This window comes from Lytechinus pictus, chromosome 18, assembly GCF_037042905.1.
Source record: "Lytechinus pictus isolate F3 Inbred chromosome 18, Lp3.0, whole genome shotgun sequence".
In the NCBI taxonomy this organism is placed as follows: Eukaryota; Metazoa; Echinodermata; class Echinoidea; order Temnopleuroida; family Toxopneustidae; genus Lytechinus; species Lytechinus pictus.
The window spans coordinates 7472862-7499670 of record NC_087262.1 but is presented as its reverse complement, the minus strand read 5'-3'; the positions used below and the strand labels follow the sequence as shown (position 1 = coordinate 7499670).

The following is a 26809-nucleotide window of genomic DNA, read 5'->3' as shown; positions in this document are numbered from 1 at the left end:
TAGATAATATAGGATTTGTATAGCGCACGTATCCACCTTGCTAGGTGCTCAAGGCGCTCCTATATAGTCCAATGTAGTCATTGCGAAAATTCCCTATCTTACCTCTGGACCGCCAAAGATTCTTCAATACTCGTTCATGACGAAGATCTGCCTCTTGTCTTTTGTCATCAATCTGTCATAGATTTGGGCATGTAAGTTGGTCAAATCGAACCGTTCCTGATGGAAAATCGATGAAACTGTTTATGCTGACCAATAAATTGAAATGATTCCAAAGAAAAAAACAAAACAATTTAATTTACATTATTTGGGGCTTTTTTACATTGTTTTCTTTCGTTTATTTACCATGTTTACTTTAATATTTACTTTAATTTTTTCTTTTCTGTAGTAACCATTCAACTTTGTTGTAACAAGGGAATAAAACTGTTATCGCTGACGAGAATTTCAGCTCTGACGATTTAAGTTAAATTCTTGAATTTTGATTGACTGGGGATGAGGAGCACTGTCTTACTGTAACTGTCAGAATTACACCCTATTATTTTGAAAAGGCTTGTGAAAAAGTCAAGACTTGGCGTTGTGGCGTAAATAATCATATCTGATTGATAAACGTCTGTGAAGATTCAATCACACACACAGCAAGGCTACACGGGCGACAAAAACACCTCTTCCAGCTTTCAAATAAAAAATAAATAAAACATTTGCATCTAACAAAAATTAATATTCTAAGAATATAAATTCTTTTAACGCCCACCCTAATCAATCAATTCCCATTTCATGATAAACATTTGCTGCAGTTAGTATTATCATAGGCCCAAATTTATATTACACGATCACCATATAATTATGACTTCAATTCAAATTCTTTATTTCATTTCCATTCAAAGAAATATAAGACGTATATAAATCAGATACAAAATAATGGATTGACCTTTTGAAGAAAAGCAGTCTCGAATAGAGCATATTTGAAATGATTGCCAAAAATTGTATTTAACAAACCACCCCCCTCTCTTTTTCTGTTATCCTTTTTTTCCCATGCGCGCCTTCAAGATATATATTTTACCCTAATTGTATAGTGCAAGGGATCATGCATAAATACTATACGACGTTGATTATTACGCAGCGTGATCGGACAAGGAGCGTAATTAGTCATCGGAATCCCGAGAGCGAGAAGTGCTGTGTTCGCCGTAATTCCCCGCTCTTCTTTTGTCGATTGTCGATTTTAACAATTTTATTCATAATGATATCCAATTCAGTGGAGGGTGGAGGTGGGGGGGGGGGGGGGCTGGACGTGGCATAACCCGTTCTGATTGGTCACCTTTTAGATGTTACTTAAAAGTAAAGGTGGAATTTCCTTTAAATGCTCCCGTTCTTGTCTCGGATATTATTACTGATGGATATTAGGAGGATCTGAGCTGCACCGAGGAAGCGGGATATATCTGTTTATTGAACAAATCGCAGGGCCTTTTTTAAATGTTCATGTTTAGGCCTGTCACTTTGTGTCACAATAAGTGGTGTATCGCTGAATCCGTATGGGAAAATGACTATGCAAGATATGGCGCCTACAACAAACGAAAGATCAACGTATTGCATCCAGACATCATCATCTTCTTCCCCATCGTCATCGTCGTCATCGACATTGATACTCCATCCACTTGTAAATGACGTCCTTTCCTCTCGTGTGTACTTGGATACTATAGAACGGCGCGCACCGGTTGTCGAGGCAAGACGCAAACGACGGCGTCTGGCTGCGAACGCGAGAGAACGCAAGCGCATGAACGGACTCAATGCAGCCTTCAATGCGCTTCGGTGTAAAGTAACTAATTACAATGGAGACAGTTCACTTTCGAAACATGACACTTTGCTGATGGCTGTGAACTATATTATTGCATTGAGATCTATGTTGGAGGAAGCAGGCTCTGAGAGCAGCGAAAGTAGGAGATGTGGATCACCAGATTAGCCTGACAAGTGATAAGGGTTTGCAATCGCTCAAAGAAAACGGTAATGTTATTTTGTTTTGAAATATTATTCCAAAGATTTGTAAGGAAATGAAATAACTATAAACGGAAGAAAAAAAAAGAAGAAGTATAAACTCTACTCCAGACAAAAGAAAATCCCATGAAAATATAAATTTCGTGAGTTATGTCAATCATATTTTCTGTTATCTTTTCATAAAACTATGTGAACCATTATATAAAACAAGTACTCGAGGAAAGAATGATTGCGAAAAATAGTATTGTATCATTAGCCATGCATATACATGTAGCCTAATAAGTATTTCTTGGCAATTCTGAATGTACAAAATGACTAACATTTACTGATAAAAGTAAATGTATACACATCGTCATGTTTATATTGATTTTAATCTGTCGCATCAGGACCATGATGAAAGACAGTTTTGCTGATCACGTTTTATCCTGTATAACTACACCCAAATATTGAAAGGTTTTACGGTAAACACCATGTATGTAATCCTAAAAAGGACTGTTTGTTATTCTTTCTTGAATATATGTTAGCTCTGAAAAGAACTGTTATCGACGTTTCGACCAGCGTGTTCTGGTCGTCATCCTTTTCAGGACTACATACATGGTGTTTACCGTAAAACCTTTCAATATTCTCTCCACCATGGAAACCTTCAAAGATCATCTTACACCCAAATAATTTGAATGAATAAGTGTATACAAAGTGCATTAATCGTGTTGGTAAAAAATTCAATGAAAACTAACTTTATGCAAAGCGCTTAGAAGCATAACTCCGATGCATTAAGTGCTGTATAATAAAAGGAATATCTTTATTACCATATTATTGACTGATCTGTTATTAATCAAATTTATCACTCTTTTTTAACTATAGGAAACGATGATTATTCTCTCTTTAATGAGAGCATGAACGACGGATCTTGAGGGCAACGCAAGGAGTTTATAATGGACATTTGGACCCGAAGACTCAGCTCTTTTAGAACTACTCTCCCGGTGCGTCGAGTTTTGGTTGAGGAATTGCAACTATACCGTTTCCAGGTTTGAAACTCGAGGAACATGAGGAAAGGGGTTGCCAATTCAAGAACAATGTTCAGGGGAGAGGACGCGTTGGCAATTTTATCCGACAAAGTCTGTTTTATCCCACGATTGCCATAGCAAACGTCAGACGCTCGTGGGTCTCGGTCAATCCAAAGAGGATAGTTGTCGGATCTGACATCTAATCATACGAACGTGGCCGTATGCAGAAATTTCTTCCGGGGGGGGGGGGGGAGCAAGACGCGAACAAATATTTGAAGATACGTGAAAGTGAGGGCGCGAAGCGACTGAGCTTGTCACGGGGACGCTTTTGCGTTTTCTGGAGTGAAATTGAAGGATTGTATGCACGCTGTTGAAGAACTTCGTGAATTTTTTCAGTAAAAAAATGTAGGTTTTCAAAATTTTCGGGGGGGGGGTGGCAACTGCCACCGCCCCTATCCCGCTGCGTACGGCCATGCATACGAATACATTGATCATGCTTATAAAATGCTCTCCTGGATAATGAGCATTCCAAAATCCAGAACTTAATCCTTAATGGGGCTTCAAATCTTTTACTCTTATTCTGTACGTCACCTGATCACGGGTACAAAGTTACCTAAAAAAAAACCCACTCCTACATTTCCATGATTTCGCAGTCTATGTACATTTTTGCTCAGTCATCCCCCTTTTCACAATTTTACAATTCTGAAGTTTCAGAATACAATTTTACTGGGAACAGGAAATTTATAAAATTGGAAAAAGGATAGAGCCACACTTCTCTTTCAACCATGCCTTCAAAAGAACAAAAAGTTTTTTTTTCAATTTCAACAAGCTCATATATCTGTTTGACCATAATAAGTATGGGGCTGATTCAGCCCCCCCCCCCCCCCGGTCTCCTTAGGCGTTGAAATATTTAGGGTTAAAATTCGCGAACTTGCTAAAAGATTATGTGGGGGGTGACAATAATCGCAGTAAGAATTTTTTTTTGGCTTACAAATAAGCGAATAAACTCAAACCAGGGCTTCCACTGAAAGCTCGGCTTTTTTCTAATTAAGTGTCCGATTATGCCAATATAAGATTCGCATTTTAAATGTGCAATTTATTATTTTTTTCAATTTGCAAACTGTTACAGACCAAGCAGGTTGACGAATTAGAAATGCAAGAAAATTGAAGTGATATTGTACTACTTATGGAGCCTGCATGGCAATCATGACAATATTTTATCTGACAGAAGTAAAATAGGGCCCAAAATTATGACAGTTGTATAGTTTATTGTAAAATAAAATTATCATATAGATTGGATAATTGCTTTTAATTTATTTACAAACTGCTTGCATTTATCACGTCCCCTGCAGTTGCATTTATTCTCTCAAGCATTTTCCTTGAAAACGCTTGAAGCGATGAAAAAAATTCTATACTTACTATTCATAACCAACGGAGTTATTCGTCTGACATTCCAATGCCACGCCGATAACCAACTATACGGAAGAATGGTTTTAAAAAGAAACAGGGTTATTTGGGCATGCCAAGAAATGAAGAGTTTGTTTGCAAAAGGGGTTAGATTCACTTTAGACCATTCCGAGAAAATCATGTTTTTTTTATACTCTCGCATATTGCAATATCCTTATGCGAAACTAAATTGTCATTATATACAACCTACCATGCGAACATAAAATTGGGTACAAAAGAAATCTACATATTTTCATATTAAAAAAAAAATGTTGTGGATCTAGCCCGTATTGCAAACAACCTGAAATGGATCCAACCCCTTTTGAATAAAAAAAAGTTGATTTTTCTTTGACATTTCTATTAACGTGTTAATGGGAAATTCACCTTTTTTTTGGTATCATCAGAGCGACTAAAATCTATACATTGAGACCAAAAAAAAAAAAATCAAATTTGATGAAAAATGGATCTAATCCCTTTTGGCAAATGGCTCCTTAGAAGAGTTTGTTTGCAAAAAAGGGGTTAGCTCCAGCGAAAAAAAATGTCATGATACCCTACCATGTGAACATGAAATTGGGTATAAAAGAACTATGCATTTCTTCATATTAAAAAAAATGTTTTTCCCAAAATTACCTTTGTGGATCTAGCCCCTTTTGCAAACAAACTCAAATGGATCCAACTCATTTTGCAAAAAAAATGTATATTTTTTATTTGCCTTTTTTGTTCACTTTTTGACGAGAATTTCAACTTTTATTTGGTATCATCTTATAGAGCTACTAAAAGAATATACATTCAGACAAAAAAAAAATCAAATTTGATAAAAAATGGATCTAACCCCTTTTGGCAAATGGGCTCCTCAGAAGAGTTTGTTTGCAAAAGGGGATACATCCACCTTAGATAATTCCAAGAAAAATCTTTTTTTTAATTCTCCCATATTTCAATATTCTTATGCGAAACTTAATTGACAAGTTACCCTACCATGTGAACATTAAATTGGGTATAAAAGAAATCTGCCTTTCTTCATATTAAAAAAAATATTTTTTCCCCAAAATCACCTTTGTGGATTTAGCTCCTTTTGCAAACATACTGAAATGGATCTAACCCCTTTTGCAAAAAAGTGATTTTTCTTTGCCATTTTTGTTCACTTTTTGATAAGAAATCAACTTTTCTTTTGTATCATCTTATAGAGCTACTAGAAATCTATACATTGGGACAAAAAAATGATGAAATATGGATCTAACCCGTCTTGAATATGAGCTCTTCAAATATTAATTTTTTGTAATTTTGCATATTTTTTGCATTTTATTGCAAACGTTTTCTCCATACAACTGTTGCCATTCATTAAAAAAAGACATTGTCATCTGACTTCAGCTGGTTTTCGCTTAATCCCAAAACTTGTCAATATCATTTTCCTTTTTGATGATCAGTTGATTAATGTGATTATTGTAATTATTATTTTTATCATAGTTATTATTATTATCATTATGATCATTATTATTATTATTTGTGGACAATGGCTGTGAAACGATTCGAGATAATTATTTCCGTCGCTTATCTTAATCCTGTAAAATCCTGATCCAGATCTGAGGTATTTTGTTTTTACACCCAACCAAAGTTTTATATCAAAATGCAACTTGATGTATTATTCTTTCATATTAGTTGGATTTTTCTTTTCATTTTTGGGTGGATACTAGAGTACACTTTCAAAGTTATTCAAAGCAAAATTTATATCATCAAAGCATTCGTCTTGTGCAATATCGAGCTTTTTTGTTGTTGTTGTTTTATTATCAGTCTTCCCATACTATGTAAAGCAATATTGTTACATACTTTGGGGAAATGGATCTTCGGAAGTGATTCGTACGTATGAGAGTGGAAGTTCACCCTGAAAATAACTTGGTTTTAACAAAAGCAGAAAAATAGAAGAAACAAAAATTGATGAAAATAAGCCTAAGAATAGCAGTTACGAATTTTAAAAGTTTTTATTTTGTGACGTCACAGACGAGCAACTCTTCCACATGTCGCGTGATATAAATCCCCAAAATGTCATTTTCTACATAAAATTATAACAAAATAAAAGTGATTTTTCTTTGTGACACTCTGCAAGAGGTTGTCTATGATTGGATAAGAAATTGAGCTATGACGTCAGATATTTAAAACTTTGAAATTAATATATCTCTTATTCTTTGGTTGTTTTTTTATCAAACCTTCAGAAATACTTTTCGATTTTGTTTTCTGCTTAAATCAACCTAGCGTCAGGGTGAACTCCCCTAAGTTTTAATGTTGTATTATCTAACTGTGCAATATTGATGTTAATTAATTAATTTTTATTTGGTGATATCATCATGTTTGCATGAAAATAAAGATCTAAATGACATTTGTACCCGCAATTGTATCTCCATTCTGTAACGATCTTGTTTCATAATCGTGTGTTCGTAATTACGTCTTTGCGAATCATTTATTAACTGTCATACCTTCCGTGTCTTCATTTTAATCGGAATAATTAATTGTTCACAGTCATTTATTCAAAATGTTCTATGTTCATACTCATCCAGTCTAAGAATTATTTTAACCAAGCTACAAGCTGTTTCAAGTACCAACCGACCGACTCTGGGTAAAAATAAAATTACATGTAAAATGAGCTGGGGTATTTGTAACCAACAGCTGTCCAGTTAAATTTATATTTAAAAAAATAAAATGAGAAAATGATGAAGAAAAGGGAAGACGGGAAAAAGAAGGGTATGAAAAATCGAGTGGCCTGGGTCCTAAAGTTCTCTATAAACTAATTTAATCGACAGAATGCTGCTACCTTTAGGTCGTTTGCTGCGAGTGGCAGCGCCCCTGTCCCTCATCACTGTTTTGTATCTGTATAATGATGATAAAGCTGATGATTAATCATGATCATGTAGTCATCTGTTCATAGTCATGTCTACGCTCTCATTTCTTATCCATTAGTATTTCCAACCGGATTTCCATAATATTTCATTTCAATGACACAGAGAGAGAGAGAGAGGGGGCAGAGAGAGAGAGAGAGAGGTGTAGACACACTGAGAGGGGGAGAGAGAGTGGGTGGGGACGGGGAGCGTTAATGATAATACCCAGACAGAAAGTCCTATTAAGATTACATGAGGAAAACGAAAACGAAACTTTCATAGTTTTACAGTAGTCTGGGTCTGTGGGAAAAACGGTATTAAATGAAGCATTTGACTTCATTATTTATTCACCATGTTGGCAGAAGTACGGGGGGACTTCCAGAGACTTTTGCGTGAGAATTTTCACCTCCAAACCTGATCTTGGAGACAATTGAAAAGATGTGGTGTTCGGTGGACCTTGGGGTACTCCAAGGACATGTCTGTGTGTTCACTGGTTCAGATAATCGCCGTCATTGTTTCTCGGGGAACATTCTGCCTCTCGCTGCCCTAGGAAAAAAGGAGGGAGTGTAGCAGTTAAAAATCTTTATCGCCGCGTTTATCAATACTCGCGAGTTTATGGATATATAAATAATACTTTCTTTGTTTTGTCTGTTTCTTTTTTTTTATTGTTTCGGGCTCGTCCGCAAACACTTGCAATAAATTGCCAATTAATGAAAGCAAAAATGATTCTGATTCGTCGACAGTGATTAAAGTGCCCTTGTGTTATCCAACACACACACACACACATCTCTCTCTTTCCCTCACGCGCGCACACACAGCGTTTCCAACTTCTTTCTATATTTATTGCATTCTCATTCTCGGATGGGGGGGGGGGGGGGCTATACAGAGGGGATATGTTCCCACTTTTAGGAGCAAAGTTTAAGACAATAGCCTACCTTGTAATGGGTGATGCCCACTTTCCCCCCCCCCCCCTCCCCGTCCGGAAGTTGGATGGAAATCTACAATTTACATTTTTACCACGAAAAAGACAATCAAAATGGATCGTTTGCTGTCTCCCCATCTTCTTCATTATTATGGAATTTCGGTTCCACCCCGTCTATTTTCTACACTTTGTCATTTTTTGTTTTCAATTGTCTGTACCACCATTCTTTCAATGACATTGATCTATTAAAAAAGTGTGATATAAGATTATAATTATAGTTGCCCTAACCAAGGGTTTTTTCCCCTGCAAGGTTCTATTGTCATCACCTTGCGTAAATTAACTCCCCGCCGAATTTACCCCAGCTATCTAGCCATCCAAACCCTCACCGGCCTTCCAATTTTTCTAGTTCTCCTTCATTTCTATGTGATGGCTTACAGGAAAAAACATCGATTTTCATCAATATGCAGCCCATCTATTGTGGTAAATATAATAGCACTCGTTAGTTCATATCCTCCTTATGATATTGTACGTGCGCGGTTTACTAAAAAAAAAAAACACGTGTTTTCCCGCATCCAACCGTCATGATATTAACATCAAAAACAAATTAAGACAATCCCAGACGACCGCAAATTGGGAGGAATACACGGCGAGGATCACACGTAGACAATTACAAAGGAATAAAATGGACAACTTACCGGGCACGCGCCCCCTCACAATGCGACCAACATTCGTCCGATACACAACCACGGGTGGCGCTGCGTGGTGCATTTTGTGACATGAAAGGCAGCGAATAGGAAAGTCTCGTGGCGAATGTCGTGAGTGTTGAGAGAAGGGTGTGTTGCGGGGTGTGGATAACCTATATTCACACACAGACACAGGAAATGAACCTGCCAAAGCCCGTGTGTTAACACGCCGGGTGTTGTGCTGCGCAAGGTTGCCGCTGATTGGATGAAATGTTTTTGATCACGTGACGAGGCTCTACGGATGCGGCGCACTGTTCGAGAACAGACTGAGCGTGTGTATTTTTCTAAAAATTCCCTCTAACACTTGAAAAGAAAATAGATTTCTTTTCTTTGCCGACGATTCTCTTCTTTCCAAGAATAGAATTTCCTTTTTTCGTTCATTTCCCCCATTTAAATCTCAAAATGTTGCCTACTACAGGGGCATTGATGCTTGAGAGTTTTTTTTTCCCAGGAACTGGTGTTGTTTACTGGTAGATTTGCCCCTCTCAACAAGGTTTTTTTTAAAGAAAGAAAGAAGATTTTACTCAGTTCCTTTCCATTCAGTGTATGGATGAAAGATTCATCGAAATGAGGAAAATTAGTGATGAAGTGTGTATCCTTAAAGAACTGTTTAAAACTTTCCTGCTTTCTAAAGTTTTTATTATTTAGTTTTAGTGTTCTTTTTTTACATTTTCTGCCCCCCCCCGTACGCTAGATTTAGATTTAGATTTTATTTCCGTTCAACAATTTTTTCAAAATATAATCAAAGTTACAATACATATTCAATATAATCGATAATACAGACAAATCAATGAAATTTCGTAACAAATGTTGAATATAAATTAAACAAAACTAAAATTTGTTGCAGTAATATTATCAATGAAAAGAAACAAGAAATGAACGGAGGGACTTGCCAAGAAAAGCAAAAGCTTGTAGAGAAGGCAAGCCCCTAAACTTAGTTTCAATAATAATTATAAACAAACTATATATACAACTCTATACAAAAATCGAGACGGACACAGAAGACAAACTTAAAACAAGTAATCCACAAATATAAAAATAAAACGAATAAGCGACAACAAAAATAAGAGAAAGTAATTCAAATAATAATAATTACAGTGGTAACACAAAAAAAAGTACTTACAAAATCATAATAGGGAGGGAAAAGTGGCAAAGGAAAGAAAGAGGGAGATAAGGGAGGTGCAAATAAAAAGTGCAAATGAAAAGAGAAACATGGCAGGTGCACAGGTCGTAATGTATTGTATCATGTTGTAGTGTTGTTTTTTTTTTTATAAGTAAAGTTTGACAAATTTAGTGGCAGTTAAAGATTAAGTTATTATGTAGTTTTAGTTTAGGTTATGTGTTAGCTTGACTTGTTGGTGTGGAGTATTGACAAATGAGTGCTTACCGCCCTCGCTTTCTTGATGATTCTTTCTCACTTCTTCTCTATCTCGATTTACAGTTAATCATTCTCTCCCCTCACTCTCACTCGCTCTCTCTGACACACACTCTAGAAAAAAAAGTTTACCCAATATTGGGTAAAATGGGAACATGCATGTTTGTTGGGTGAAACGATACCAAATATTTTGTAAATTTTACGCAATGTTTTTGTTAAAATATACCCATCAAACATGCATTTTGCCCAATATGGAGGAAAGAATTACCCAGCAAACATGCATGTTCCCTTTCTACCCAATATTGGGAAAAGTTTTCTTCAGTGTTTTTAGGGTGCATACATATGCACACATCCGCAATATCACATTTTTTTTTTTTTTACTGTTTTCTTCTGCATTTATATCATTCGTATAATGCACTTTTCCATAACAAACATAATATATTAAAAACTGGTTTTGGCATGAAAAATAAATTGATAGCAGAATATAATTCTGTACAAATATGATCTGCTACCAAATTATAACAAACCTAATTTGCAGGAGGATTATCATCATAAGCAGATTGCTTGAAAGAAAAATGACAACTCCATATTTAAAACTCATTAAAATCAATAATACCTTTAAACAACAGAATGGTAATATCAGTTAATAATTTGAATAATGAAGATGGAGATGATAAGGATGATGATGACAATGGAGAAGATCGGGTGAAGATGATGATGATGGTGAACATGAAGATCATGGAGATGATGAAAGAGATGGTGGAGCTAATGGTGATGATTATGTTGATACAGAAAATTTATTTCAAATATTCTGATGAGAACATGGATTTAACGTTAGCCTTATATGAGTAAAGAGACGAGCAATTTTTTAAAGACTCTGGTAAAGAGATCAATAAATCGGGACCATGGTGTCTCATAGATCTCTGCGCAATTAGCAATTTTGGGTTGATTAAATGAAAATTTGAAGATTTACGCGTAGGGTATGAATGAATAGATGTGTTCTTAGTATAAAAATTGTGGAATGAAGGTGGAACATGAGCAGTAAACTTTGAAGTGAATTTATGTCAAATACTTTGAAAGTCTTTAGTTTATGGAATGATGGGTTTGTGCGTGACAAATATTGCGAATCAGTACAAATTCAAATGGATTTTTTTTCTGTAGGGGGTATATTGTATTAATTTTAGTTTTTTTCCCAAGATGCCCAAACGATTTTGCAATACGATATGAATTGTGTAGCGTGACTTGGGTTGTATGTGGAATTATGTGTTCATTTTGTATAGTGAACCCACGTTTCTCGAGATACTGGCAGTTACACAACGTGTTATACTCGTTCCAATTCTCACACTTCTCTAACTCTCATTTGATTTTAAAAGCATGAAAAGTTTATGTGTACACTCACAAATAATTAGGATCTCTCTCTCTCTCTCACTCGCTCACTGTTTCTTCCGATTCATCCCAACCCCAGCCCCTCTCTCTCTCACTCTGATTAGATAGTTACTATAGGTTTATTTCCAATTCGTCTAATGCCAATTCGTCCAATTACCAGCTCCTCTACTATCATTTGGTGATGATTGGACCAAATGGTTATTATACAAAATGGTTGTTGGACTAAATGTTGATAGACGAAATGGCATTAGAAAGTATGAAGTAAATGAAAGTACACCATGTGGTGAGTGGATGAGTTGGCAGTAGATGAATTCGCAATTTACCGTTACTATACACACTTATGTCACTATCTTCCCTCTACTCTTTTTTATTACTTATCATAAAACTACCTCAACGGTTCAAATAAAAAAAAAATCTTACAATAAATCTAGTCATTTGTTAGCATTTACCACAAAAGGATATGTTAAAAGACACACAAGAGAAACATGCATTGATTTAAATAAATAAGTTTATTTACAGACTATTAAATTATATTTAATTACAAATAGAATAACAGCTTTAAATCCCAAAGAGACACAACCAAACATATCTGCAAAGAACGATTCACTTAATTAAGATTACTGTGCCTATTTGGCGCAAGTCATGTTCGGCGCTAAATCGATACAGAAGCAATTTCTTTGTGTTTTTGTATGGCGTGCCATCGGATACATGGAACTTTAAAGCATTGGGCCTTCATCAATGTATAATGTATTCAGAAAACACTTTTGACAGCATTTTCAAAATAGACCTATATAATGTTAAAAAGGTAATGAACATAGTATTCACGTCTTTGCTAGACATGACACTAATGGAGCTTACAATAATTACTCAGACTTTAGCAGAACTGCGAATAAGTCGCTTCTGCATTCCAAGAATAAAATCTACCGGGTATTACCTCAGCTGGTTGGAGTTTGGTAAATAATAAAAAAATTAATCAACGTCATACAAACGACATTTGAACAGCAACTGGATTTGAATCAAGTACCACACCACAGGTGACAATAATCGTGACTATTTTGGAGTAATTGAAAATATATATTTAAAATTGTACCTTAAAGGACAAGTCCACCCCAACAAAAAGCTGATTTGAATAAAAAGAGAAAAATCAAACAAGCATAACACTGAAAATTTCATCAAAATCGGATGTAAAATAAGAAAGTTATGACATTTTAAAGTTTTGCTTAATTTCACAAAACAGTTATATGCACACCCTGTTCGGTATGCAAATGAAGGAACCGATGACATCGCCCACTCACTATTTCTTTTGTATTTTATTATATGAAATATGAAATATTTTGATTTTTTCGTCACTGTCATGTGAAACAAAGTTTAATTCCTCCCTGAACACATGGAATTCCATTATTTTAACATTTTGTGGTTCAAGCAAGGGGGTCCGTATTGTCAAATTCGTAAAAATTGAAATAATGTACAATTCAAACAATAAAAAACAAAAGAAATAGTGAGTGAGTGACATCATCGACTCTCTAATTTGCATATCACTGAGTTGAGCATATAACTATTTTGTGAAAATTAAGCGGAACTTTAAAATGTCATAACTTTCTTATTTTACATCCGATTTTGATGAAGTTTTCAGCGTTATTAATACTTGATTTTTCTCTATTTATTTAAATCAACTTTTTTCTGGGGTGGACTTGACCTTTAAGGATACCGTAACTGTGTCAATGATGCACTGTAAATATACCATACCATGTATGTACTTACCATGCTCACACCCTACTACACTAGCCTTAAGTGTTTACATCCTACGAATAATACATAAATATAAATAAATACTTAAATACAAGCTGTCACTATCATGATTATGGCTATCAATCTCGTAGATACCACATAGTTAATAATCCCGCGAATCACATTTTTGTGCAAGATTCGGCAAAAGGGGCTATCATTGGCCAACTCCGGGAATATAGCATAGTGCCAAACAAGAAATCCTTGCACAAAGCATATTACATCAGTCATTTATGTCTGCATGGGGATTTGTGTGTAGGCAACTATTGCATACTAAATGTCACTCTCACGAAACCGACTCCAATGCGATCGATGATGTGTCATTGAATATAACGTTATCATGGTTCTAGCTTCGATTTGGCTGGTGTCTGTTTGTTGATGTGACCATGGTGTGACGTCACAATGATTCTGACACCTTGATACCAATATTACACATCCTTTCCATGAATGGTGATTTCTAGCAAGAGAATGGTTTCTATATGAAAGTCACTTCTGGTGGACGCTTTAGCTCGAATTCGAGCAATGTTCCGTTTCTTCTATTAACGAAAGACCGCGGCATTGTGGGGTCAGTGTATCTTTGACGTCTCTATACGACAGGCCATTGGGAAAGTTCACAAACTGTTTGTTGGCGTCTCGCATCCTGTAATATCGCCCATCCCTGTAGAAATGTACGTAGACATTGTCGACGGACACCACTGCTTCAACTCCATCGCGGAGGGCGCTAGGCACATTCCCGAAAATGTTGTAAATGCGTGCTCGCCTTCGTAGTTCATTCTCGCTGCTGTATTTGTAGACGAACCCATCTGGAATAAAATTTAAAAGCATCATTATATTTTTCATATCATATGTAAAATTGTAAAGATATGACATTTCGTATGTACTCTCAGACTTTCTTTATCCAACCGATAAGTTGGTTTAAACATTAACCAACCAATTATTCGTTTAAAAAAAATTTCATGCATGTTGATGAGGATCGGATGGATTTGAATGATCCTGAATAATACCTACATAACCAAAGTGTTTAATAAGCATTTGAAATAAGCCATCTAACATAATCTCTGTTTCTTGTAAGCTGCTATATGCGAATAAAGTCACTTTAGTACGAAAAAAAAACTCTGTCAGTTTAAATATTTATTATCTTTCTAGTAATATAGGCCCTAATGAAAATGGACTTGGACATAAGAATCTAAAAAGTAATTATTTAGACATAATATGCCCGTATATTTTGTACTCCGTTTTAACTTAAATCGGGGTCTGTAAAGTTGTAGTTTAATTATGAGTAGCCAAAGTTGACATCAACCTTTATTATTAGATAATGAATTAATCATCATAATTTTATTTTGCATTCACCTATACGCATTTAAAAATTATCTTTAAAATGATATATAGGATAGTTTTCTGGCCATCAAAAATGGGCCGAATGAATGCAAGAGGTATTACAAAGTAAATGAATTCTTCGTACTTTTAGCTTCCCATAATTTTAGCCCAGACTTAGGCCTCGGTCTAAGTTAAACCGGGGTTCCGAATACGGGCAATAGTGTATTTAGGATTTAGACCTACCTTTAAAGAAAAACATTGCACCATTCATCGCTGATCTATACGCTGCATCGATATCACAAGGCAAGCCGACCCATCTTCTGTTAATAGGTATCCTTGAGAAATATCGACGTGTGGAAGTTTGGTAATAGTAATAGCACTCCTGCATGTAACCGAAGAGGAAGAGAGAAATGCATGATGTACAAGACTAAAGGAATTACACATGATCAATAGATTAACACGACTGGGAGGTATTCTGGGCTCCGTCTTACAAAGAGATACGATCAATCGTAACTCTATGGAAATCCATCAGTGTCATAATTTCTTCTACAGGAAATTTGTAAACTGTCTTTTGTAAACAAAGGAGAACACACCAAATTGGCAAGAAATCAATGAATTTATGGATATACATTCATATAATTTGTTTTAAACAAACAAACATTTTATATGTTGACGTTGCTGGCCGTCCATAGTTGCGATTGATCGGATCAATCGCAATTCTTTGTAAGACGGGGCCCTGATAATTAAACCTAGGCTTGTTCTAATTGATTTGAATGTTACATTCTGTATTTTTTGTACAATTTTGTTGTATTATGAATAATTATTTGACTTTGTGAACAGTGTTTATGTTGATGTATTATTACTTGTAGGATTTTAAACTGAATGATTTTAATGAATACTATTACAAAGCAAAACATAAATATTTATACTCACGGAGAAGAAATATGAAAAGATTCCACTTTGGAAACTGGCATCCACGTTATCAGGCAAATTAAATCCAAATCGGTTTCGGACTTCGCCCCACGAAGCAGACGTCTGGTCTAGCCTCCAGTAGTAAGGACCTGTATAATGAAAATAATGATGATAATAATCATAATAATAGCAATAATAATAATAACAATAACGATAATAATGATTGCCTAGTATAGTAAAGAATAGTATTTATTTTCTGTATAAAAACAACAAGAAAATGGATAAATAGCCCATATTCAGTTTTGTCAACATGACAACGCTGTTCTTCCATGGGGTCCGGGGGCCTTCAACCAATACAACTATTTTAACCATTAGATTTACCAATAAACTCTCTCCTTAGATTTGGTTCTGATGAGTACAAAATTCTCACCATGATAACTGATTTTTTGCTAATCGGGTACTTTTTTTTTTCTTACCGGTCAAGGCATATATTCTTCCACTGTAATCTTTGAGAACGGCGTCGAAAGATCCGGTACAGGCCTGACGGGGAGGGGTGGGACCGGAAGGAGTGGTGGTGGTGGTGGTGGCAGTAGTGGTCTGCCGCGTGGTAGTGCGTTGCGTTGTTGTTCTGGTTGTGGGCCTCCTTGTTGTAGTAGTGGGTCTTCCCGTGTTCCCTGGAGAAGAAGAACATAATCATAATTCTTCAAAATCCAATAATGGTTTTTATCATAGGCTTAGGGACTAAGCTAACTTGGCAACTATTATACCGAAATTATTTGTAAACACATATTATAGAAGCAGGTCGATAAACTGATATTGAAAATGAAATGTAGGCCTGAAACAGCCCTTCACAGACAACAGAGCTCGAACCAAGTCACCTAGCTGTAACCAAAGCCGGATCGGGGGGGGGGGGGCAAAACCGGCCTGTTCACCCCTCCCCCTTGAGAGGCACAATCAAAATTTCGAATGAAAAAAAACAAATTTGGAAAATCCTGGATCCCCCCTGCCTGTAACCTCAACTAGTAACCAGCTAGCTATATTATCAGGGAAAATGGATATTTAACAAGTCAGTACCAATCAAAATGTTTATCTCACATCAACATCTTATATATTTTTTCTCTGTGAAGATCAAGATAAGTAAAGACAAATACAAAACAGTCGTTTTTTCAAACTAAGAACTGAATTCCTAATGAATATGAATATATTTTTTCTGTTTACCACTCTTTATCAGAAGTTATTCAAGCGCTCCAATAAAAAGTAGCATAATTACCCCTATATACCAACCCTTTGCTGGAGAGCACAGTAGTTATAATGCGCTATATGATTCATTCCAGGTCTACATTTGCCCCATGTGTGTTTAGTTCAACACAATGCAAACTTTAATTAAATACATATTTCAGTTTATTCATTCTTGATTGCAAAGACAGTGAACTTACTTCCGTAAAGACTCCTAATCCCTGCGATATCGTCGCTATCAAGACTGAAGTTAGGAATATAACCACGATAGTAGGGATACATGAGAGCTGACTGTACATCAGAATGGTATAGACCCAGACTGTGTCCGAATTCGTGAGCAGCTACCTGAAACAGATTGGTACCTGTTGGGGTGTGAGATGAAAAAAAATGGTTAAAAACGGTTGGTTAAGACACAATTAAGAATGCCAATGGATAAAATGCATGTATATTGAAACTATACATTTTAGTGATGGGCTCATCGTGCAGCATGTAAGGAAGTTTAATCATGTAACGGGAATGTTAACCCTGCTTTGTAAAAATTTAGGTGTTAAAACGAACACCGGTCGGTGTCCCCAGAGGACAACACTCTTACACTGTATAGGTTGAACATAATTATAACACCAAAGCGTGTAAAAAAAAAAAAGTTTTTTTTTTTCATTTTGTGCTTATTCTGGATTATTCAAATCTTGTAAATATGTAATAATGTGGATTTATTTCAACAAAGCATACAAAAAATATCCAAAGCAAAATTCTTCTATTAACACTCATATGTGTTGAACAGAACACGAGCGACGAAGTTTGTGACTTCCTACCTGAGCGAGTCCCTATTGTCCAAGTCTCCGAGTCGTCAAAATGGGCGTCGCCATTACGAGGAAGGAACGCATGCGCGAGGACTCCACCACGACCATCGAACGAGATACCGTCGCCGTGTTCGAAGGATCCGAATTTGATCCGGATATCAACGGAAGGACCATCCGCCACCTCACTGAAGGTCAAACCGGATACCTCGTCCCAAACCTGTAATGATATAATGATGGGCGGTAGGTCTTTAAAAAAATATAACCAAAATGATTGCCTAAATCCATATTTGATTTCATCTGACGCTGACAACTATGTTCAGCGATGGGCGTTGCCAGACTATTCGAATAGCGGGGATTGACCGAGATTTATTCTCCCCCCCCCCCTCTCTCTCTTAAGTAATAGAATGTGGTTCACGATCCAACAGACGCTTTTTGATACCCCTATTTAACTTTTCTATTTTCTTACTTTTTTTCTTACCTACAGGCCACTGATTTGTTCATTGGAAAAAATATTTCAGTGCTTTTGATGTGAAAAGCCCGCTTCCCCTACATCCCCTTCAGCGTTGTCCCAACGCCCTATTCGTTTTCCCAAATGTTTATAACAATTAATACAAATAATAATCATGTCATTATCCCAAATTTTTATTATCATTTGAGCCCAGATTGTCGCTCTGGGGCAAAAAGACATCGGACGCGGAGCTTAGTTTTGGAAACCATTTCATTTTGTTTAGAACGACTGAGTGAGTTAGCAAAGACAATCAAAATTCGTTGTGCGATCTCTATAAACTAAAGACATATTGCTAGTTGAAACTGATTACAATTCGTTCGCTAAAAACAAAGTCAATGCCCAGTTCACTTCCAGACTTGTAACAATTGTATGAATTGATTTGGTGTATATATTCATGGTTTATCTATTCCAAAAAACAATACACATTTGGCAGCCAATTTGGCAGCCAATGTGTTTACAAATGGTTCACATATATATATCAAAAGAAAATACAAATTCAAAATAATACATGTATTGGACCTCGTAGACCTCGTGTATCTTCTTAATCCATAATAAAATGCTGATTTGCAACTGATACTTGCGATTGATTGCACATGCCTTTTTTGCAATAACCCGACAGAAATGGGACTCGAACACGTACCTGAAAAGCTCTCCGCATCTCATTCATCACTACGTCGCGATTGAGGTCGTCAGTGAGCGCACCGAAGCTGTACGTCACGGGTCCGTTTCGTGGCCATGTGACGCTTGATGTGACGTAAGGCACGACATCCGGGAAACCACATCGAGATGTATTCAGCAGTTCCGAGGTCTTAAAATCCAATATACCTGGTTTAAATGAAATATAAGCAGAATAACACAATTAAAGTGGTGTACGATCACCAACAATAAACATGTGAACTATCCCCACTTCACTAATATGTGCCTATTGCTCAATTAAAGCAATAAATGCTTCTATTCACAAAGCTTAGATATTGTGTGAGCAGAATTGCAATATTAAAGTGGTACATTCATCAAAATTAAGAAATAATCTTTTCTCTAAAATCTTTTCTCACTTTAAATATACCTTTTTACCCTAAAATGTGACCTTTTTTCGTAGAGAAGTCCTCAAGGTTGGCGTTATGCACGGCTGGTGACACTTTCTGTAGCTGACTTAGCACCTAAGAACAAATTACAGCCGTACGTAATTTTACGAACAGCTTTATCAAACACCCGGATTAAACACTCCCCAGACTATAGGTGCCATGAGCCTAATTACATCAGGAGGGCAAAAGATATATTCAGTTCGACCCAACCCATTCGATTTTTTTAAATTTGATATTGCTGATTGACAAAAGTGTATGAATATGATTCAAAATCTAACACTGATTCTAGAAATGGTAACTATTGAACTTCCTTTGCCCAAATTGGGAAGATATATCAATGATTTGGAACTATTTTTTGACTGGCGGAAGAATTGGGGCTATTTTACTGTTTCAGTTGATGAATTTGATCCCATCATAGTTATCTTCATAAATGGCGATTTATTTTTTAAATGAGCTGGCTACGATCCCCTTCTCTGGTCAGATATGGAATGTCAGATATATATCCTATCCAAAGGTAGTAAACATTCGACCCTCTAATTTCACATTTATTTTTAATGAATTTTTCTTAAGTGCCATTTTAACACACAAGTCTATGGGGAATGTTTTACGCGCGTGACACCCAAAGAGACATATACCAAGGAACGTAGAGGGCAGCAACACACGTTGATGCGTAGGAAACAGTGGCGAATACAGTCTCATTTGTTACATCCCCTTCACTTCTTAATTCACAAATATATATGGCTAGGCAAGTCACGGCAGTATACTACTACAGAACGACGGATTAGGATCTAGAATTAGGATTTACACACTCAAGATCAACAGATCAAGTGGAATTGACCAGTAACCGTGGCAACATCCCAAAGATTCAAAAGCGACAAGACGTACCTGTCTGATTGATGCCTGCGTTTTGTTGATATTCCATGATGGCGGATGTATAGTTGATGTTGGCTTGACCCAAGGTCGAACCCGGGGGAACGTATCCGTATTTCTCGAGGTTGGCCTGGGAAGAAAGATAGTCAGATATAAGAAGATGTTTATAAATTGATTAATAAGATCTATAACTAATTGATTGATATATCTATTAGTTTATTTATCTACTTAAATACAGTAAATTGTTCTCTCAGTAAATGCAAAAAAGTAGGGTGACCAAATAAGTAAACACAAATATCAAACATTGTAACGTATTCAAATGTGAATAAGAACAGTCCAATAATACACAACATGCGTATTACATAAAGTGCTGCGTTGTGACTGATACCTAAATGAACATAATCTACATCCATAATTACAGGGATTTGAAACAAATAAAAAAATTGGCTTTGGACAGTAATAAATCGAACTTTGAATTTAAAACTATTAAATTTTAAAACCATAAGATTTATCTCGAATTTCTCATAAAACTAAGATTCCAATCTTCAAGATTTAAATGAAAAAAAAACTATGTCAATATTCCGTTCTGCATAAGTTTTCAACTAATGAAATCTAGTGTGTAAAGCGAGACTAGTTTTCTGTTCGAGTATGCAAATACGGTTATGCATGGTCATTTAAAAGAGGACAAATCAAAAGGTATAAAGTGTTGACGAAATAGAAAGTCCGACATGGACATGCATTATTTCTTCAAATAATTGCGATATAAACAAACAATAATGCAGTTAGAAAAATTATATCCTCGTTTTTTTTTTTTTTCTATTAACATCATCTCAGAAACTAAACAATATCAGCCCCCCCCCCAAAAAAAAGGGGAATAAAAATATACTTTTGCAGTACTAGTATTAAGCCAGTGTCGGACTTTTGGATGGGAGAGGTGAATATTACCGGTTTTTGCGTTCCAATGGAACATAAAAGACACTATCATTTTTATTCTTTTTACTCTGGTAATTCAAAAGGTAAGTCGATTTTATTGTAGCCTTATTGTGTTATTTAGACAACCACCACTGTCATAAAATTCGGAAAACTCGCCCATTTAATATTACGCAATTGGATGCATGAGCATCCATTTTATACATCTATTTCTTAAAGATATTTTATTCTGGTGAAACTTTCTTACTTCGTGGGAGGTTTCGCCCTCCTATCTTTAACACTCCTTACACTGCAAAAACTCCGGTGTTGATTTAACACCAGCCCGGAATCTATATATGTCCACACCAGAGAAGTATTGAAACAACACCAGTTTGGAATCAAACCGATGCTGCTTTAATAGTAATTGGTGTTGTATAAACACCTATCTGGCGTTAGACCAAAACGATACTGGTGTCGTTTAACACTTCTCTGGTGTGGACATATATAGATTCCGGGCTGGTGTTAAATCAACACCAGAGTTTTTGCAGTGTAATTTTAATTCGATACACTCCCAACCCTCTCATGCACCTCTCATCATATAAATATTAAGATTCAATTTCATCAATTTGAAATATACAGAATATACAATCCTACCTTCAATACTTCGACTTCCGACTCGTCGATGCCCTCTTCGACGGCCACGCCAGAAACCACAGTTTGTGGTGATGATGTCACGGTGTCATTGTTGGCTTCGTCGATGTCACCCTCGTTGTTCAACGATGAGCTCGGGGTCGTGAACCCGAAATCAATGCCTGATTCGATGACCGTTGTTGCAACATCAGTGAACTCCGTCATTCCCATCGTTCCCGTAATCGGAATACTCAGTACATGGGGCATGATTGCAAAGAGTAGCGCTGTCAGTATACAGCAAATATTCGCCATGTTGGTCAATTATTTCTTGAAAAGTTTCCAAAACTTCCTGATGGTATTTCTTGTTGACCCCTTGAAGATGAGAGGAGTAATGATTTTTCAGCAAAAATGTCAAACTATTTATCTGATATGGACTCCCCCGAAACAGAACTTTCAGATGCTGCGCTCTTCTGTTAGCTGCGGTGATTGGTCCATTCTATGGGCGTACCCGATAGAAGCCATATTGTGATTGGACATCTACTGGCCGATGAATACCCAATTACCGATCAATTAGAATAGCGCTTGGAGCTCCGGGTGTTTCTCGTTCCTCGGCAACCTAGATCCGGAATTAAATGAGGTGGTCCCTTGCCCTCTAGATCCGGGTTTGAATGAGGCGATCCTTGACCCAGTAATTGCTGTAATTAAGAATTAAATAACCTTTTGGTTTATTTTTTGTATCCATATCACTGGAGATGGGTAAAGGGGGATCCGAGTCATTCTTCTCTATTAGCCTTGACCTTCGCAAGAAAAAGCAACCTTGAAGAAAATAATGGGTTAAGTTTGTCATAGCCTATAATTGACGTTGGTAGGAACCGGAAACAAAATAAAAACTGAAAAATTAGAATAAATGTTTAACATCATGACCAATAACTTAATCTTGATTTTGTTTTAATATAAAATAATATTCATAGAGCCATATTATGCAGTGATAACATTTATTTAAAGAAATAAATTATTATCAAGAAAATTATTTTAAAATGTGCAAATCATTATGAAATCTACAGAACTTAAAAAGCCCAGCTAAAGCTTTGGTTAAGTGTCAGTAATGTGAATTATTCTCGAGTGTGATCTAACATCATAAAAATTATAACTTTAGTGGTCGATGGATTCTGTTTCCAAGTCATTAAAAAGTGAAATTTGGCATTGTTCGTATCTATCGTCGCATCTCGGCTAGTTTTATTAAAAAATTCCCTTAAAAAATGGGCTATTTGAGCATTTATCTTACAAATTGTTATTGTATTTTAGAGAGTAATACCAAATACGGCGAGTCGAAAACAGCAGTTTTATTCATTTTTATTCAAACCACCTATACGATTTTTCTTTTATTCAATGGTCTTTAAAATTCATATGGCATCATTGCAATTTTATATTGATGTTCCGCTCAACCTTCTCAGACGGTCTTTCAAATCTTTAAAGTACATCTTCTAATAGCTTTTCAAATATTATCTTACATTACCACTGTTACCACTATTACCTTGAGTAAACCGTAATATTTTAAAGTTATATTGTAATTACTATTTCTTGATTCCTTTGTTATATTTGTTAACTTTATGTTGTTATTGTAAAACATCGGTCAATTCAGCTTTATAGCTGCGATCACATCCTTTTAATAAATCTTGAATCGTGAATCTTATAGTACAAAAAAAATGTTAAAGCGACTGTTTTCGACTCGCCGTATGGCCTGAGGTATTACAGAACGAGATTAGTTTTATCATGAAATTTCAGCCCACACCATGCTTTGGAATATTATTTTCATTTCGATCTGATAACAGATCATCTAACAGGGGGGTGTTACATGAAAGTTGTCATCACTTACTAAATTGTCAGAGCTGACAATTTTAATGAAATCCTTGGTTCTGATTGGCTGAGAGGCACTAACCTATGCAACTGTCGGAGAAAGACAAGTTGTCAGTGCTGACAACTTCATGAAACGGTCCCCAGATATAATTTACACAGTAAAAAAAAATAGCACGTTGTTTAAGCCTGTCACTCTTACAACAGGTTGTTTAAACTGTTTTGTAATTGTTTAAACTTTTTAAACAACTTGTTTAAAAAGTTTAAACAGTTGTTTAAAAAGTCTAAACATTTGTTTAAAAAGTTTAAACAGTAGCTGTTAGAGTGACGGGCTTAAACAACGTTCTTAAAATTTTAAACAGCGTTTTTACAGTGTAGGGCATACACATTCATTAAATCTGGTCAGGGGCAGCGGGGCGAGATTAAAAGTGGGGGGGGGGGGTGCACAGGGGAAAAGGGCACCTTCTCTTTCAAAAAGGGCGCTATCTTGAAACAAAGAAAGAAAAGACCTATCTACCCCACTCACGTGACTCATGAAACTTAATACAAATACGGGGGAGAGGAAATGATCTAAGGAATCCTAAAGGGATGATGATGAGAAATCTAAGCAGATCTGTCCTACTCTGCATTTTTTTCTTATGACTTCTTCTCTGAATGTTGGTCGTATAAGAGTTAAGACACCATCAGGCCTGGAAATCATCATGATAAATGTCAATATAAGGTGCAAGTAATGATATCATTACTTACTATGGTAATTTCAATTATTCCTATTATACTACCATTTTACATTTGTTCTAAAACATCTATTTGTTTGATGGCAGAAAACAATGTCTAGATACCCAAATTGCCTATAACGAATATGAGCGAATTTACTAAATATCAGTAACCATATCTCCTCAATATGTCAGTAGTCTTGAACACGCTTACGTTTCCTTCTGCCCAGCGATTTGTTTCGAATAGCAACAGCCTCGTATTGCTCGAGATAATAACATGACATTCATCAATGTTTTTTTTTTCCAGATTCATACTTATTCCAAAGGAAAAGGGACGCCATTAGAACATTATAGACCGAACATTATGAACAAACTAGAAAAGAAAAGGGGCATTTATCAAAATTTAATAAGGGCATATTAAAATAGTGCATTTAATGAGAGGTTTAAGGGGATAAATTTCATTATCAAAGGAAAAAGAAGTAGCGAAAGGGACAAATCATATTTCGAAAGGGATTATGCGATTAAACGATGCACTTGCAGAAGGAAGCAGAACGCTAAATAAAGAAACCAGGCGCTCATCGGGTAAGAAAAGAGTGTTTTTTTAAGGACAACTTATCTGATATGAAGAACAGGCACCTATGAGATGGCCGAAGATGTACTCGTTAACACATAAAACGGATCCTTCTCGGGTGAAAGGGGCATAGAACACGTTCGTGGGCGGCTTTTTTCTTGGGTAAAAAGGGGCACTTATTCGAGAAACTTCGTTTATTTTTTTTCTGATTTTTCATTTATATCATCTAAGAAACTAAATAACATCAGACCACCCCCCCCCCAAAAAAAGTATATTTTTGCATTATTTAGCCAGTATTGGACTTTTGGAGGGGAAAGACGAACATTAACGGTTTTCGCATGCCAATGGAACATAAAACACACCTTTTTTACATTAGTAACTCAATAAGTAAGTCGATTTTACTGTAGCCTTATTGTGTTATTTAGATGACTACCAATATAATATACACAGCTGGAATTCGGAGAACTCGCCCAGCTATTTCATATTACGCAATTGGATTTATGAGAATTCTCTTTTTAAACATCTACTTTTAAAATATATTTTTTTCTGGTGATAATTTCTTTCTTCGTGATAGGTTTCGTCCTCCAATCTTAAATCCTCCTTCATTTTAATTGCAGGTGCCGCGTAACTGTTTTCAAAGTGTGGGGGGAGGGGGCTGACCATGCAAAAAATCACAATCCTATGGTAATTTTTACGTTTTTGTACATGGTTTTTGAAAAAAAAGTGGGGGCGCCCCCGCTTCCGCGGCCTCTGAATTGGATACACGCCCAACCCTCCCATGCACCTCACATATAAATATTAAGATTCAATTACATGAATTTGAAATAATTTATAAAGAATATACAATCTTACCTTCAATACTTCGACTTCCGACCCGTCGTTGTGTTTAGAATAGCAACAATATCGAGATAATAATGTGAAATCCATCAATGTGTTTTTCCAGATTCATACTTATTCCAAAGGAAAAGGGACGCCATCAGAACATTATAGACCGAACATTATGAACAATCTAGAAAAGAAAAGGGGCATTTATCAAAATTAAATGAGGGCATTTTATATAGTGCATTTGATTAGAGGTTTAAACATGTTAAAAGGGATAAAGAAGTAGCGAAAGGGACAAATCATATTTTGAAAGGGATTATGCGATTAAAAGATGTTCTTGCAGGAGGAAGCAGACCGCTAAATAAAGAAACCAGGCGCTCATCGGGTAAGAAAAGGGTGTTTTTAAAGGTCAAGTCCACCCTCCCCCCCCAACAAAAATGTTGATTATAATCAAAAGAGAAAAATCAAACAAGCATAGCGCTGAAAATTTGATTAAAATCGGATGTAAAATAAGAATAAAACATCTTCGGCCATCTCATAGGTGCCTGTTCTTTATATCAGATACGTTGTCCTTAAAGGACAAGTCTACCCCAACAAATAATTTATTTGAATAAAAAGAGAAAATATAACGAGCATAACACTGAAAATTTCATCAAAATCGGATATAAAAATAAGAAAGTTATGACAATTTAAAGTTTCGCTTATTTTCACAAAACAGTTACATGCACAACTCAGTGACATGCAAATGAGAGAGTTGATGATGTCCCTCATTTACTATTTCTTTTGTTTTTTTATTGTTTGAATTATATAATATTTCAATTTTTACAGATTTGACAACTAGGACCAACTTGACTGATCCATAAAATGTTAAAACAATGGTAATTTTACATGTTAAGGGAGGAATAAAACTTTGTTCATAGTACAACGGGAAGAAAATTTGAATATTTCATATTTCATATAATAAAATACAAAAGAAATAGTGAATGAGTGATGTCATCAGTCCCCTCATTTGCATACCGATCAGGATGTGAATATAATTGTTTTGTGAAATTAAGCGAAACTTTAAAATGT

At 35.8% G+C, this 26809-nt stretch overlaps 1 protein-coding gene across 1 annotated transcript; it reads right to left on the bottom strand.

Annotated features, from left to right (window-relative positions):
- Positions 1 to 12219: 12219 nt before the first annotated feature.
- On the bottom strand, positions 12220 to 22213 carry LOC129282298 (50 kDa hatching enzyme-like). The gene is made up of 9 exons (XM_054918228.2): positions 21803 to 22213; positions 20255 to 20369; positions 18928 to 19112; positions 17792 to 17996; positions 17180 to 17341; positions 16220 to 16417; positions 15765 to 15892; positions 15075 to 15213; positions 12220 to 14317 (listed from the first exon to the last, which is right to left on the bottom strand). The coding sequence occupies exons 1-9, from the start codon at positions 22088 to 22090 to the stop codon at positions 14019 to 14021; spliced, it is 1719 nt and encodes a 572-aa protein (XP_054774203.2). The 5' UTR covers positions 22091 to 22213; the 3' UTR covers positions 12220 to 14018.
- Positions 22214 to 26809: the final 4596 nt, after the last annotated feature.